The sequence below is a fragment of the Scyliorhinus torazame genome, chromosome 7 (assembly GCF_047496885.1).
Source record: "Scyliorhinus torazame isolate Kashiwa2021f chromosome 7, sScyTor2.1, whole genome shotgun sequence".
NCBI classification, from domain to species: Eukaryota; Metazoa; Chordata; class Chondrichthyes; order Carcharhiniformes; family Scyliorhinidae; genus Scyliorhinus; species Scyliorhinus torazame.
The window spans coordinates 80942070-80959080 of record NC_092713.1 but is presented as its reverse complement, the minus strand read 5'-3'; the positions used below and the strand labels follow the sequence as shown (position 1 = coordinate 80959080).

Sequence of the window (17011 nt, the reverse complement as noted above, 5' to 3'; positions counted from 1 at the left end):
GTTCCAAACTTTTTTAAAATTCATCAGCGTAGAGCTAGTAAATTATTAACTCCACCTTCCCACAGTTAGTAAGGAACCACATTTTTATTTGTTAATAGATGTTACCTTTGCATGCTTAAGTTCAGCTGAGGCTTATTATAGTTTATATTTTTTGCAATTATAAGATTGATGTCCTTACTCTGGTTTCTCTCTGCTGTTCTTGAGTCAGCTGAGATAACAGATACAATGGGAGACCATTTGCATCTTGACAGTATTCTCACTATAGTGGATGGTAATGAGAGCTCAGCTCACTTGTATGCAGCAAACTGTGAAGGAATGTTATAATAATCTTTATTATCACAACTAGGCTTACATTAACACTGCAATGAAGTTACTGTGAAAAGCCCCTAGTCGCCACATTCTGGCGCCTGTTCGGGTACACAGAGGGAGAATTTAGAATATCCAATTCACCTAACAGCACGTCTTTTGGGACTTGTGGGAGGAAACGGGAGCACCCGGGGCAACCCACATTGACACGGGCGAACGTGCAGACTCCGCACAGACAGTGACCCAAGCCGGGAATCGAACCTGGGACCCTGGAGCTGTGAAGCAACAGTGCTACCCACTGTGTACTATGCTGCCCTGTTATGTTATCCTCGACTTTATTCAAAGTTGTATTTGGTAACTTTTTGGAGGAAGGATTTGAGAGAAGAATTCTTCTGGCTGTTACCTGTAGCAGCATAATATTTAGAATGATTCGTAACATTCTTTTACAGTCTATTTTTGATTTTATGAGAAATACCCAAAGGAAATTTTCGCAAACCTATTTATGATGTTGCTACATTTGGTGATCAGGAGAGTTTTTATCCCAATATTTGTGATCCTTTCAGTTGACAATTTCCAGTTGAGCTTCTTTAAATGCCATGTATCTGTTATCCAAGACCAAATCAAGGAAGGTCAAACTCCTGTAAAATTACTTTTATTTTTCAGCCCTGTTTCCCTTTATTTAGCTTCCATTATTCACATGAATCATTGAGGGAAGTAGCACAGGAGCACTTCTTAATTTTTTTAGAACTGGGGACAAGTTGTTTTTATTGCTACAGGTTCTAGTTTAATGTTCAATATCTAGCATTAGCTAATGTTTAATTATTTTCTATCCTAAAACATTGTCCTTGCTGTACAACTTAAATTATATTTGCATTTGAATTCTACTATTTATGTTTTAGCTCACTTACTCATATTGCTTCTTTATTCCTCAGACCCATGCATCACAGGTAACGGATATTAACCAGTAGCACTTTCTGTGACCCTTTACATTCATGCTTCTATATTAATATATTCCCAATGAAATTAAGTTTAGCTACTGTTTTACAATGTGTGGTTGTTGTAACACTGTGATTCTCACCCAACAAAAAAGATCATTGCGTTGTCTGTATATGTGTCCTTTTTTAACTGGAAGCTGGAGTTTTTCAAGCTTCAAAACATAATCACATGGTAAAAGGAGTACCAGGCATATGTTTCGGTGAGTGCTTCTATAGACCCTGCTGTCTTTCAGTAAGGCTTAAGATGTTTGTTGTTTGTGTGCAACCCACTGCTGCTTCCTGAACGCATGTATCCCTTCCCTTCACAGCCTACTCGACACCCAGCACCTCCCCTGCAAACCGATTCGTGAGTGTTGGACCACGGGATCCCAGCTTTGTAAATATCCCTCAACAGCCACAGGTGGGCAGCTTTGAACCTTTCCATATTCAGTGTAGCTTTTTGTGGTCTTTTACCTCTGTGCAGTCAACTTCATTAGTTTGCTGCTTTCAGACAGCATATTGTGGTAGCCAGTGGGGATTTTTCAGAAATGTCTTTACACTCCAGCCGTAAAAGGAATACAACTTTTTATTGAAAGATACAGGAAGTCTGCATGTTAGCTGAAAGTAAAATCCATGCAACCTTTTGTGATACCTGGCAATTGATAGTATTTCAAGTAATCATTAAGTGTGATGTTGTCACCCTCTTTATCTTCTGAAAACCAATGAAGTGCATCAGCCTGCTAGTTGTACTTTTCTGTCTACATTCACTATTTAGTGCTGTTTTGGAAAAGACAATGTAAGTGTGACATAAATTCTAGCTTACAACATAAAAAGCTGCTTGTGTCAGCTGTTTTGAAAGTCTTATATGCCACAGAATTTCATTCTGCATAATTTGGAAAAGTAGTATTCATTTAATAATTGTTTGAATCTAAATTTCAATATCTATTTGAAATATCCTTTTGTATTTCTACTTTTGAACTGTTGATGTATTTTCAAATTGGTAGATAAGAGGAAAAATCTATAAATTAATACTAGTCACAAATAAAGTAAAACTAAAGTACATAACACACCACAGCTTCTCTGAAAAATCCAGCATCCATTTTATTTATCACATTTTTTTTTAAATGTAACAGTGAGCAAGGGAGGCTGTTGGAAAGACCTGTATATTATGAGAGTTGCTGTGAAAAGCTATAAACTGGCACTATGTCTGAGTCCAGTCTCATGTTCCTTGTATAGCAAAGTCTGTAAATGCCTTAGGAACCATTAATGCATTTTTTTCCACTCAGAGCTGTACGGATTACAGAATAAAAGGATAAGTTTCACAGAAAACAATGCTGATGTATTAGGAACTTAATCTGCACAAAAATGTAATTTTTACAATCTGTAAGATTGATAAGTGCTAGAAATTCAGGATTATTCCATTTTTCCCCTGTATCCACTATAAACTGATTCTGCACATAACCAGTGATTGATGATGAGATAGTATGTGGAGTTTCAATATCATCAATTGCAGACTGGAGTGCCCCAGCAAGTGCAAGCTCTGTGGTTTACAAATGACATTATAAATGGGCAATCAAACCTTTTTGTGGTTTAAAAAACAGATGGCTCACGCAGGTAGCCTCAATTGTTCCTGACTTTAAAAACTTCTTGTTTTTGTGTGCCCGCATTCTAATCTCTTAATCAAATATTTATTCAAAGATCTCCTAATCCTTAAGGTAGCAAGTTCTATCTGTGAGGCACGCAATAGCGGTATTGATGCACTCCGACTGACTGTGAGGAGATCGATCTCGTCTGTGAATGCATGGTACATTTGTGATTTTGAAAGATCTGCAGGAGGGAGGAGAAGAAGATGCAAATGTGAGAGACAAAAATCATTAACTAATTCCAACCTCACCACAGAAGTGCTGCAGGCAATAAGAGTTTAACTGCATTTGTTTAGCTGGGAAAGAGTCTACAGCAGCAAGATAGGTGAACCTAAGTGGCTAAAATATTAAGTTTAAGGACGAAAAATAAAAACTCAACAACCAAAATGTTTTTTTTTAACCATTTAGTGTTTTCCCCATAGCTAGTTGCATTTTTCTGCATTGTCCAGTTTGCTAACAAAATGCTAGCTCACAGTAACTTAATTGAAGCCTACTCGTGGCAATAAGCGATTTTCATTTCATTTCATTAAAAAATGACGTTTGCTCAAATTTACACATTCTAATGTAAAGAATTAGTCATTTTGTTATTCATTGAATGTTTTAGAATCTAGTCATCTGAATCTGCAAGCGTTAAGTTTGTAAGCATTTAGTCACAAAGTAGTGCAAAGGGGAGTTCCTTGTACAGCACAAAGTAAGTCTAATTAAGGTTTTGAACTTCGTTAATTTTAGCGAAACAATATATTGCTCCTTAAACTAACAAAGGAACCAATCAACCTGATAATGTTGCAAAATGAAGACACACACCATGATACATGAAAATTTATTGCTGCTAACGCAATGGCTTTATACAGTTTTCTAATGACTTGTCTGTAGCATAATCCATTTGCTTGCTACCACTATTTATTAACAGCTCTAGTTTACAGCTATTTAGACAGTACAGGTTTAACAGCATACCATTGAAACCTCTTGGATTGAGAAAGGAAGGGTCACAGAAAGTACACGGCTTGCTGAAAGATCGAATAACTAAAGCTGCAGAATTTGTATCGGAAGATCTGCATAAACTGTGTTCTAAATCAAAACCTTAAGTATCCACCGATAGAGACCCTGTCACAAAAGCTTCATGTCATGTTTACTGTATTTTTTGTAAGCAATAAATTCCATATAGACCAGGGACCTGCCCTGGTTCTTTAAGCTGTTGATCTACAGTTACTGCTGCTTGAACAAGAAAATGCAAGCAGTGACCTAGTGCTATATGTTTCGCCAGACAGTTGAAGCATTTTTTCTTTAAGTCCTATCAAGACATTTCTTAACATCTGTGGGCACTTTTGCTTATATTTAAGTGCTTGTATTTATATGGTAAGAGCTTGCTGATTTTTAATTTATTCCCAAATAATTGAAAACAATTTACAGAAGGGTGCAGATCACACTAAATAACTGACTGAAAGTAACCTACACTTGACAAGCTACAACTTTAAGGCAGCTGAATATGTGTAAAACATTTTCAACTAACTAACCAACCAAGGATGTAAAAACTAGAGACACTCACAATATTTTATGACGAGGTGATGCTGCCTTTCAGATGTCAGATTAAACTGAAGATCTGACCTCTGGATTGCAATATATTCAAACAGATTTATGTATCCGGAGTGAGTGCCAGAGTAAACAAGGCCCATCACGGAGGTTGATTTCACACAAGTGCTGATTCAGGAGCTGATTCAATCCTGTCAGCTGATGGGACATATCTTACCCTTCCTCTTCCTTCACGAACAAACTTCCCTTTCTCATAAATATGATGTATCTAGCCTGTTGTGCTTGCTGCGAGCAATTTAATTAAATTAACTCAATAGGAACATCAATATAACTGGACACTTCCACTTATGCTTCATGTAGGGCGGCACTGTGGTTCAGTGGTTAGCAGTGTTGCAACTCTGGACCCGGTGCAATTCTGGCCTTGAGTCGCTGTCTCTGTGGAGTTTGCACATTCTCCCCGTGTATGCGTGGGTTTCCTCCAGGTGCTCTGGTTTCCTCCCACAGTCCAAAGATGTGCAGGTTAGGTGGATTGGTTGTCCTAAATTGCCCCTTAGTGTCCAATAAAGATGCGTAGGTTAGGTTAAGGAGTTATTGGGATAGGGCAAGGGAGTGAGCTTGGGTGGAGTACTCTTTTGGAAGGTCGGTACAGGCTCGATGGCCCGAATGGTCCCCTTCTGCACTGTAGGGATTCTATGATTCTATGAAATATTTAATGTGGGTTGCATACCAGAGGTCAATTTTTAAACCTGCCCCCTCAGCAGAAAACGGGTTGGGTGGTCAGTTAAAATTGGGGCAGTGATGTTCCCTCTGACCCACTGCGTTCTCTCAGATGTCACTTTAACGTGCTGCTTTTAGGCACATTTGATAGCAACCCCCTCCCTGGATGGCATTGGTGTCCTTCTAAAAACATGTTCAGGCTCCACTGGTGCCTTCAGAGCTGACTGCGATTTTAACTGATGGCTTCCTGAATAGACTAACCAGAAGAGGCCTACTAAAGAAAGGTATGTTTAAAAAAGAAAATCTTGTTGACTTCGATCTGGGCCACGAAGGACAGTGTGTGAAATCTTCTGTCTTCCCTGCCTTCAGGCTTTCCTTCCCCTGCCCTTCCAATCACCCACCCTGCCAAAGATGTACTGACAGCATCCCCCTGCTATGCACTTACTGACTGTCATGGTATATCCAGTGGTGACCGTCAGGGCTTCCTTTGATTGAGAGACTGACAGCCAGCGTACAGATGAGGCCCACAAGTTAATATTTTCCAGACTTCACACTGGAGAGGTGATGGGTACATAGTTTGTTTGACCTACTTAGCTATGCTCACATGACTCCCACCATAAGTTCAGATCTAGGCTCCGTTGCTCATCATGTCTGTAGTTCTATGTGAAATCATAGAAACATAGAATTTACAGTGCAGAAGGAGGCCATTCGGCCCATCAAGTCTGCACCGGCCCTTGGAAAGAGCACCCAACTTAATCCCACGCCTCCACCCTATCGGTAACCCAATAACCCCACCTAACCTTTTGGACACTAAGGGGCAATTTATCACGCCCAATCCACCTAACCTGCACATCTTTGACTGGGAGGAAACCGGAGCACCGGAGGAAACCTACGCAGACACAGGGAGAAAGAGCAAATTCTACACAGACAGTGACCTGAGGCTGGAATTGAACCCGGGTCAGCAGTGCTAACCACTGTGCCACCGCGCCGCCAATGGTTAACAACAAAATAGTTTAGTTGGCTTTGTGGAGGAAATCCTCTTGAAAACAAGCCCAAGAAGATAAAATTAGATCTGTCGATGGGTTTCATTCCCACTCATTTCCTGTGATGATAACGATGCTTTTAGGCATAAAGTGTTTATGTTCAGACCATACTCTATAGTCTCTGACAAGTTGCATGAGGAGTCATTAATAAACTGCCAAATTACAAAAGACTCGGTAAATGAAAAGGCTACTCCTAAAATGTAATAACTGCTGTTGGCTCTAATAATGAATTTTATTTGGCCTCAGATTTTGCAGGAACGTGATTCTGAGCTAAAAAAAAAAGATAACTTTAGCTCTGTAATACTATTACTCCATGCTTTAAAAACAAGTAATATGTAAAGTAAATACGGTATGTGTAAAAAAAAAAACACTGCTGGTTTCCTTCTGGACTAGGAAGAGCAGAAGTCAAACCTTGTGTCATTATTGCCCCTGAGCTTCCCAATGCATTCACCCACTCTTAACCCACCTCAGAACCCTGAGCAAGGTACCCGCCAACATCCCACCTATGCACTTCCTGACTGTCAGGGACCAACAATTATTCATTCATGGGATGTGGGCACCATTGACTAGGGGGTGGGGTCAGTGATGGTAATGCCTTTGATTGTCAAGGGGGTGATGGTTAGATTAATTTCTGTTGGAAATGGTCAATACCTGTCAATTGTGTGGCACGAATGTTACTTGCTACTTGTCAATCAAAGCCTGGATATTACACTGGAAAAACTTGATTGGGGGCGTGGCAAGTTCTGGAGCGCAAGTCTTCAATACTATTGCCAGAATATTGTCAGGGCTCAAAGCCTTTGCTGTGTTCACTGTTGATATCACGTGTAGCTGTTTCTTGATATTGCATGTAGTGAATCGAATTGGCTGAAGTCTGGCATCTGATATGCTGGGAACCACCAGAAGCAGCTGAAATGGATCATCCACTGAGTGATTAGTCAAGAACTTCATTATTATTGCATCTTGTGACTATCAGGACAATGGAAGTCACAATAGATGGATAGTGGTCTTTTATCTATATGCATGTTGCCATCAAAAGCAAATCCAACCATTCTGCAATTATTCTTCCTAGTTGCTGCTGCAATATTGGTCTACCACACAATATCTCCAGAATGTCTGGAGCCTAATCATTTAGCTGTAACTGTGTAACCTTACACATGCACAGTTGGTTACTTATTGCTGCTGGTAATCTGTAATTGGTCCTGCAGTGTAAGTGGACCAAAACCTACAGCACCAGAGCCTAACCAAATGTACCTGTTTCCACTGGAAGCAATTCTACTATAAACTAGCTAACTGTTTGTTTGCCTTGCATCACTGGAACAAAACGCCCTTTGTGAGCATTTGGTGTTTGGATATTGGTGAAGAATCTGACTTGCTTTTAAGAACATTTGACTATCAATAGATTGGTGCCAGAGGATTGCAGAGATGTACATATATTACTGCTGTCTCTTCCATCCATCTTCCCTGATTATTTTTACTGCACATAGCACAGTATTGGATTATCTTGCTGTATAGCACATCAGGAGGAAGATCAATTTATTGACTTTGTCAGCATAGTAAGTAATTGTTGAAAGAGGAGAAATGGAAGGCGAGAGTGCATTGCATCAAAAATAAAATATGACATCTACTTTTTCTACCTTATGCATCTTTAAATGTTTACACAGGAAAGAGCACTTCAGTTAATCAGGTGGTTGTGCATTATTAATTAACCCCAGTTCAGAGCTCTGCAGAATTGCATGGTTTTACAGAAATGCAGTGTTTGATTTCTTGACTGTGATGGGGGCATTGACCAACTTTCAGCATTTTCTCCCCCTCTGCTTTCTTCAGACTGCAATCAGATCACATTTTGGCACAAATGACAGCAAAGTATTCAGCATATCGATAAATGGATTTGCAGTTCATGCAATAAGCAGTGTGACTAGACAACGCTGGCAGATTTTCTTTCCTAGGTGTTTTGAATTGAAATCCATCCTTGATTTCGATGACCTGCGGACAGGTTTCAATGCGCTGCTTCTATTTTATGTTAAGCTGTGCTATGTCTAGCTATGCTAGAAAATGCAATTACCATTTCTCAGTATTTTAACTCGGAGCATATCGCACTGAAAAGGATTAGCATAGCCAGGGTTGTTTTGTTTATGCCATCTTTAATTTCATCAAATTACTTGTGGTTCATTTATAAAGCCTGGATTTAAATGTTTAACAAGCCTACTTGTGGTTTACACCAATCAAGAATATCATTGTTATTTTTCATATTACTTCATGATATAAGATACTGCACAAAGTATTACAGATTTTCTTTTTGTCACTTGTGGTGCTCATACATCAGAGTAATGGACATAATAATCTATCCATTAAATGCACTCTAAGTAATAAACCCAAAGAATGCAAAGATTTTGGCCATAATCCAATAGGTCCTAAATGAGTGACATCAGATTGGCCGATATTTAATTCCATTGGCTGCTCCTTTCGCATCCCCGTTCAAGACAGATTTCTACCCCAAAATGTTTTGTATCATTACGTTTTAGTGGTGTATTATTTCCTGATTTAGAGACTAGCTTAGATTTTCCAACTTCTAGTCACCCACTGAAGTGTAGCAAAATGGGCAGCCAAAAGCAGATATCATGCCCTGCTAAACTCCTACCCAAAATGCAGCTGGCATGTTCTCCAACAGGAGGGAACTGCAATTATGGAATCAGCCACCTCCATTGGTGGACATTTCTTTTAGTTATTGCTTTGAGTGCATGTTCATCATGATGTGCTGCCTGGATGTCAAACATTAATCATATTTGTTTCAAATGGGTGACTTGGTTTCCTAGGAGGGAATAGGTAATAGTGGAGGTAATGGAAATGATACTGTCGTGTATTTCAGCAGTTTCTTAACGCTCTGTTTTCCACTCTTGGCACTTGGATTGTCCTAAATCTTTGGGCTAGTTATAAATTATTTACTTTTTTTCTCCAACACAGTTACTGGCACCAATGAGATTCCTGGACAGAAAGCTCTATCTGATATATTTTGGTTTATGACAGCGCAAAAAACCTGTAGAGGGATGCATGAAAGAAGTTGCCTGCACACTTGCTGGCATCTTGCTTTGACAGACGCTCGGTTTGGACAGTAGTCCCAATGACCCCACTAAGAATAATAACTAATGGTAATGTTGACTACTCTAAGTGGCATTGCATGGGAGAAGGCAGGACAGGTGACAGCTAGCCAGCACTTCCTAATTACCTAAAACCATCAAGATATCAACAATTTCTGCAGGCCCAGGCATAACTGGCAAGAGATTGTGAGCAATTGGAAAGTGACAGTGAACTATTGGAAACTGGCAGTGAACATATAATAAACATAAAACAGGTGAACTATTGGATAATGCCAGTCAAGGTGAGCAATTGGAAACTGCCAGTGATGGTGATCTATTGGATGCTGCTAGTGATGGTGAGCAATTGAATACTGCCAGTGATTGTGAGCAACTGGAAACTGCCAGTGAAGGTGAGCTATTAGAAATTGCCAGTGATGGTGAGCTATTGGAACCTGCCAGTGATGGTGAGCTATTGGAACCTGCCAGTGATGGTGAGCTATTGGTGCTGCCTGTGACGGTGAGCTACAGGAACCTGCCAGTGATGGTGATCTATTGGATGCTGCTAGTGATGGTGAGCAATTGAATACTGCCAGTGATTGTGAGCAACTGGAAACTGCCAGTGAAGGTGAGCTATTAGAAATTGCCAGTGATGGTGAGCTATTACAAATTGCCAGTGATGGTGAGCTATTGGAACCTGCCAGTGATGGTGAGCTACAGGAGCCTGCTAGTGACGGTGAGCTACAGGAACCTGCCAGTGATGGTGATCTATTGGATGCTGCTAGTGATGGTGAGCAATTGAATACTGCCAGTGATTGTGAGCAACTGGAAACTGCCAGTGAAGGCGAGCTATTAGAAATTGCCAGTGATGGTGAGCTATTGGAACCTGCCAGTGATGGTGAGCTATTGGAACCTGCCACTGATGGTGAGCTATTGGTACTGCCTGTGATAGTGAGCTCCAGGAAACCGTCAGTGATGGTGAGCTATTGGAACCTGCCAGTTACGGTGAGCTATTGGAACCTGCCAGTGACGGTGAGCTATTGGAACCTGCCAGTGATGGTGACCTATTGGAACCTGCCCGTGATGGTGAGCTATTGGAACCTGCCAGTTATGGTGAGCTACATGAAGACTGCCAGTGATGGTGAGCTACAGGAGCCTGCCAGTGATGGTGAGCTATTGGAACCTGCCAGTGATGGTGAGCTACAGGAGCCTGCCAGTGATGGTGAGCTACAGGAGCCTGCCAGTGATTGTGAGCTATTGGAACCTGCCAGTGACGGTGAGCTATTGGAACCTGCCAGTGACGGTAAGCTATTGGAACCTGCCAGTGATGGTGAGCTATTGGAACCTGCCAGTGATGGTGAGCTATTGGAACCTGCCAGTGATGGTGAGCCATTGGAACCTGCCAGTGACGGTGAGCTATTGGAACCTGCCAGTGATGGTGAGCCATTGGAACCTGCCTGTGACGGTGAGCTATTGGAACCTGCCAGTGATGGTGAGCTATTGGAACCTGCCAGTGATGGTGAGCTACAGGAGCCTGCCAGTGATTGTGAGCCATTGGAACCTGCCAGTGACGGTGAGCTATTGGAACCTGCCAGTGACAATGAGCTATTGGAACCTGCCAGTGATGGTAAGCTACAGGAACCTGCCACCGCTTTTCAGAATGAAATACAGGAATCTGCCAATGATTGTGAGGATAAAGCCCTGTCAGTTTCTGAGTCACTGGAGAACCAATGTAAAACTGTGCCGTTTATTGCAAGGACACATTCAGCTACTAGTGTTAGTGTATGCAGCTGGACAAATGATCAGCTGTATCTAAAAACATGGTTCTACCTCCTCGAAGCCACCTCACGCAGTATCGCCTCCACTTCTAATACCAGGATGTCAGGTGCTCAGCTCCTGAATACACTCATTTCCGCAGGTTTCCTTCTCTTTTCTTGTAGTCCCTTTAGATTTAGTAAAGACTGCAAAAGGTAGGGTACAGTGTGAGGTCTTTCAATATTAATGTCATCCAATGGTGCTTCTATTGTTTCCATCTTATTCAAACTCATCATATGTGGTCTTGACCTTCCGTCACCAGCCTGCTCCTTGTTTCCATCCAAATCCATGCCTGAGGCTATGTTAATGAACTGGCCATGCACAATTAACTGTGAATGGTTTTTTTCTATTTGAAAGTAATGTTCTAGATCTGCTAGCTCTATAATTCCATGTGGTTGCCTGTCAGAATTTACTTTCAAGGGGCAGCAGGGTGGCTCAGTGGTAGCACTGCTGCCTCACGGCGCCGAGATCCCAGGTTCGATCCCGGCTCTGGGTCACTGTCCATGTGGAGTTTGCACCTTCTCCCCGTGTTTGCATGGGTTTCGCCCCCACAACCCAAAGATGTGCAAGGTAGGTGGATTGAACACGCTAAATTGCCCCCTTAATTGGAAAAAATGAATTGGGTACTCTAAATTTATTTATTTTTTAATTTACTTTCAAGGATGAATAGCCCACATGGCATTGATCTTTCTTCATAGCTAAGACCTTTGACACCATGGACCTGCTTTTCTCTGTAATTATAAAAAAAAATCCTTAATATATACTAACTTGGACTAAAAAATGCCTGACAATTTCTCTTTAATTTTTCACCTTGTCTATCATCCTAAAAGAGCATTATTGCTTCTGCTGCTCCTTAGCTTGGTTATGGATGTACTCTGCATTTATAATTCTTCTTAGCAGGACTAGGTTTGCGTTCCCTTGAGTATTGAAGATTATGACATGATCTTATTGAGGTATTTCAGATGATTGATTAATTTGATAGAGTAGGTGATGAAAAACAGTATCCATTGGTGGGGAACCTCAGATCATAGAATCCCTTTAGTGCAGAAGGAAGCCATTCATCCCATCGAGTCTGCACCGGCCCTTGAAAAGAGCACCCTACTTAAGCCCAAACCTTCATCCTATCCCTTTAACCAGTCGCCATCTGACCTTTTTGGACACTAAGAGGCAATTGATCATGGCCAATCCACTCAAACTGCACATCTTTGGACTGTAGGAGGAAATTGGAGCACCCGGAGGAAACCCATGCAGACACTGCGAGAAAGTGCAAACTCCACACAGTCACTGGAGGCCGGAATTGAACCCGGGTCCCTGGAGCTGTGAGGCAGCAGTGCTAACCACTCTGCTACCGTGCCGCTCATCAAGCAGAAATAACTGTAAAATTAGAGTTAGACCATCTGGGGTGATGCCTCTTCCCCATTCCCTCAAAAAAAAAAACTCTACTGAGGTTAAGTCATTTGAAAACCTCAAAAGTGAATCTGATAGAGTTTTAGTCGGCAAGAATAATTAGGGTTACAAAACGAAGGCAGGTAGATGGAGTTTAGGGGACAAATAGCCATGATCTAATTGAATGGTGGAACATGTATGAGAGAATGAATGGCTTACTCCTATTTTTCTGTCCCTATAGACTCTAAAATTGAGGCAAGTAGGGGAAAACGAGGGCATGAAAAATGACTTTTCTGTTCGAAGACTTCCAGTGATGCCATCTGATATCTCTGCAAGGCTTCTCTAGGCCTGCTCCTCCTGAGGTCACTATTTCTGCAATAAAATGTTGCCCAACTCAAATAATTTAAATCTTAAAATGATTAAAAGCTTGAGTGACATGCATTTAAAAAAATAACCAATGAGTCAATCTAACACATTACAAATCACATCTAGAATTCATAAAATAACTTTAATATTATGAAATAACTTTAATATTATGAGGAACAAATTAAATATCTGTGCCACCAGATTTCAATTCTGTGATCCTAATTTTTAGCCATGCAGACAGCAACATCATCTCCAGAGGTGTTTCAACTGTGCTTTCATAATCAACCACAGTTCTCACAGATGATGGTGCAGAACTAGGTACTCATGGCAAAAAGAATCTTCCAGACCTTTTCAATTCTCTTACAATATCTCATTAGAAATGAACCATACATTAATTTAAACATGGGGTTGAATTTTTAGCTTGCACTAAGAGCGGGAACAGAGGCTTCCGCCGCCTGGCCATTTTCCCGGATGGAGGGCAGGGGGCAGTTTTAGGGGGTGGAAGTTATCAGAAGCCAACTTGGATATTCCAGGCAGCCTTCAAGTTCCTGCCTGTGATGGGATAAATTGCAGCCATCTGGAAGAGAGTTCCTGATGGCAGACAGAGGGGTCAGTGTTCTAGGCAGGTTTAAAGGCCCTCCTTATCTTTCTGAGGTCAGCAACAGCAATAGGCCAAGCGAGACCTGGAGTGGCTCTCCCTTCCCCAACCCTGCCATAGGGTGGCTTAGCTGCAAAGACCTTTTATTTAAAATTTGAAGAGGTTTGAGAGAGGGTTCCGTCTCTGCCACTTACCTGCCATGGCATCCTGCTGCTACTTTTAAGCTGGAGGGTATTGTGTTGAATGGCAAGCCTGCTCTCCGAGCATACATTGGCTGGCTCAGGAATATCACAGATGAGTGAATGTTTACCACTCAGTGCAGGATTCTGACCCCCATTTGAGCCTGACTGGGATTCAAAAGGCCGCAACAAATTCTGCCCACAGGTTTGCTGCATACTCCCTTTGCACATCTTAAGTAGGTGTAGTGGAAATTTAGTAGCATCAATTATTTTAAAGGGGCAGACAGATTTTAGCTTTTCGCGAACATTTTTTTTGTACTGGTTCTAACTTTTAATTTGTTTGCAAATTTCGGAACCATTTTTCATAAATTTTTTTGAGGTTCTTCTCCCCTTTAAATAGCTGGCAACGTTTATATGGAACTCTGCTAATTCACGAAAAAGCTGACTGTAATTGAAAAAAATGTAAAACTTCGGAACAGCCTTTGGAAAAGTTAAAGTCATTTATTTACCCAAATAGTTGCCTTGCTTTAATTTTAAATGTGACATTTCTTTTAAGACTGATGAATGTTCAGTTTTCCATCAGTGCTGCCCTTTGGTGAGCTCTCAGCTTTAGGCATAATATAGACCAGGGGCAATACCAAGCGTTGGTAAAGATGGTTAACTTTGAGAAATACCACAAGGTCAGTCCAGTGCAACTTCAGTGAGCACTAAGCTCCCTGCACTCCAGTCCTGCTGACTTGAGGGATAGTGGGAATACTTCAAGATGTATCCCAATGATTCCTTCTCATCCTTCAAATTAATTTACTGGTAGTAAGTGATAACTGATCAAGTATGTATTTGTTTAGTAATGTCATTGCTATAATTAATTAAAGTTCTATACAATATATAACCATTGCATATTTAAAGGAATAGTTCAAGAACTATACGTTTATAAATTCAAGATTTACACGGTCTTAATGTTAATTGCAAGGAAAACATTCCTGAAGGCAAGTCACAGAAAATACGGAAACAAATGAGTTAATAGCTAGCCACTAAGATTGCACCTTTCATCTTGTTTATGGATAGTTTTTTTTTAGAAAATTCCTTTCAATGGACCTGTAAACAACCTTGCTGTGGCACAAAGCAGAGGTTCAGAGGAATCACGTGACAATTAATTCCCGCTGCAAGCTGCTCAATAGTATCTTCCTGTGGCATGAACTTGAACTTGTTACAGAGTTGCACTCCTAAGTAAAGGGAGTGCGGATGGTGTGAGGGTAGAAATACTATGCCAGTGTTCCGCAAAATAATCAATTTTGTGCCCAAGTGTAGTCAGACTAACCCTCACCTCTGATGGAAGTGGCATTGCTGTCAGCCAACCAAAGTAGAAATGTGACAAAATGAGCTACATTTTAGACCAAGACTAAGCTGTGAACATAGAGAAATGTTCAGACGTTTCTGAGCGTAGCTTTAGAAACTGCATGTTAGTAAGTGACTGTAATAATATCTGCATTTACCTTTTGTGAGACTAAACAAAATTAAAGTTATAATTGTATCTACAATGATAATGCTATATATGGCAGTAGAATTACAATTTAATACATACTATAAGCGAAGAGCTAATATTTTACCCGGACATGGTGGCTAAGTGATTCCCCATGAATGTTATCATTGCTTACTATTTATGTCAAAAGAATAAGCAATTAATAAGGGCAAGCTGCTCTTCCTGGATCTAATTGCTCACCTAATGCTGACCATATTTCCTAAAAACTAAAAGCAATGTCTTGCTATGCCTGTTAATCATGTTACTATATTTTCTATCATGGTAGTACGTTTCCTGCTCTTTTTGATTAACAGGAACCGGACATTTTCCTTATAATCCTAATGCTGTGAATGCGTTTATTGTAATTATTTTCCAACAAGACCACAACCCTTTATTTCCAAAAAGAAGAAAAAATGGGGGGGAAAGAAAGCAGGAAATGAGCTGTCTTTTGTCAAGAGATTTCCGAAATGTAATGACTGGTGAAATATTTGTGTTGAACTGGCCTGTCGGCAGGGGTCTTTCGCAGCTGACACTTGGGCTCTTTAGAATTTGCACCGCAATATCCTGAAAACCCCTCTGGTAGAGCAGGTAGGCCAGCAGCGCTCTTTGATGTTTTTTCATGAGCAAAAGAAAGGCATAATGAGAGGAAGCTATTACTCAAGCATAAAATGCTCTTTGAGATAGCGAAATGGCAGAGTTAACACTCTCTAAGAAGCTTTTTCTTTGCTTCTCATTAAATATTTTGTTCCTGTGCCTGTTCCATGATGGGAGATATTTCGTCCGCGAACTATTTTTGCAATTTGCAGCACTGGCCTCTGAAAGAATCAGCACTTCTGGCTGCATTTGAATTAACTACCATGTTTTAAAAGTCATTGACTTGTTATAGCATTTTTTAACATCATGTTAAATCTTTAAAATTGGGCAAACAGTTGATCTATGTGTAATAGTCTTTAAAGTTTATTATTGGAAGGATACTTGGAGTAATCTGCAGTGTCTGTAAAATAAGAAAAATATCTTGAGTACAGCATAGTGGCTTTGAGTGATATTAGTACAAAAGAGCTCCAAGCCAAGTTCAATAGCAGAGCGGATCCAAATTTTAGCTTTGTAAATATAGTTGCAAAAATATGAAATGAGCTAAATATGGGATCATTTTGGGTCCAGCAATGGATGCTCTTAAGAATTACTAAATAGTGGGATACATAGAAAACATACCTATGCCGTGGGCTTTCCAGCATTCTGGCATTGGTCTTCTACCATCATTGATTTTCAGATACGTTGACAGAGGACAAAAAATATACTGATTTAAATTCTTGATTCTCCAGGGGGAACACGGTGGCACAGTGGTTAGCACTGCTGCATCACAGCAGGGACCCGGGCTCAATTCCGGCCTTGGTTCACTGTCAGTGTGGACTTCGCACTTTATCCCTTTGTCTCCGGTTTCCTCCTACAGTCTAAAAATGTGCAGGTTAGGTGGATTTACCATGACCTAAATTATCCCTTTGTGCCCAGGGATGTACAGGTTAGGTGCGGAAGTTAGTCTGGGTAGGGTGCTCTTTCAGAGGGTCGGTGCAGACTCAATGGGCCGTATGGCCTCCTTCTGCATTGTAGGGATTCTATGATTGTTATGTTCATTTAGGGGAAGTCAGCATTGACATCAATGGAGGAAACGTGACTATGCTTTCTGGCTGGACTAAGAAGGAATGCATCGGGTTCCACTGGAGTTTCTGCAAGACACCAGCAGAAACTGAGAGCCTCTTAGCATGGGCTGGCCGTTGAGTTTTTCAGTCATGACTCAGTTGGTAGTAACCTGCCCTCTGAGTCACAAGTTCCAGCTTCAAGATCCACTCTAAGATGTGAGCACAAA

The 17011-nt window shown here is 40.8% G+C and overlaps 1 protein-coding gene across 20 annotated transcripts in view; it reads left to right on the top strand.

The window, feature by feature from the left end:
- Positions 1-17011, top strand: part of nfia (nuclear factor I/A) — a 1116080-nt gene that overhangs the window by 1062125 nt on the left and 36944 nt on the right. For 19 of the 20 annotated variants that reach the window (XM_072510961.1, XM_072510968.1, XM_072510960.1 and 16 more), the window contains one exon: positions 1610-1701. The exons of the other annotated variant lie outside the window; for it this stretch is intronic. In XM_072510961.1, the coding sequence (XP_072367062.1) occupies positions 1610-1701 (92 nt within the window). The remainder of the gene's footprint in view (positions 1-1609; positions 1702-17011) is intronic. 20 annotated transcript variants of the gene reach the window in all.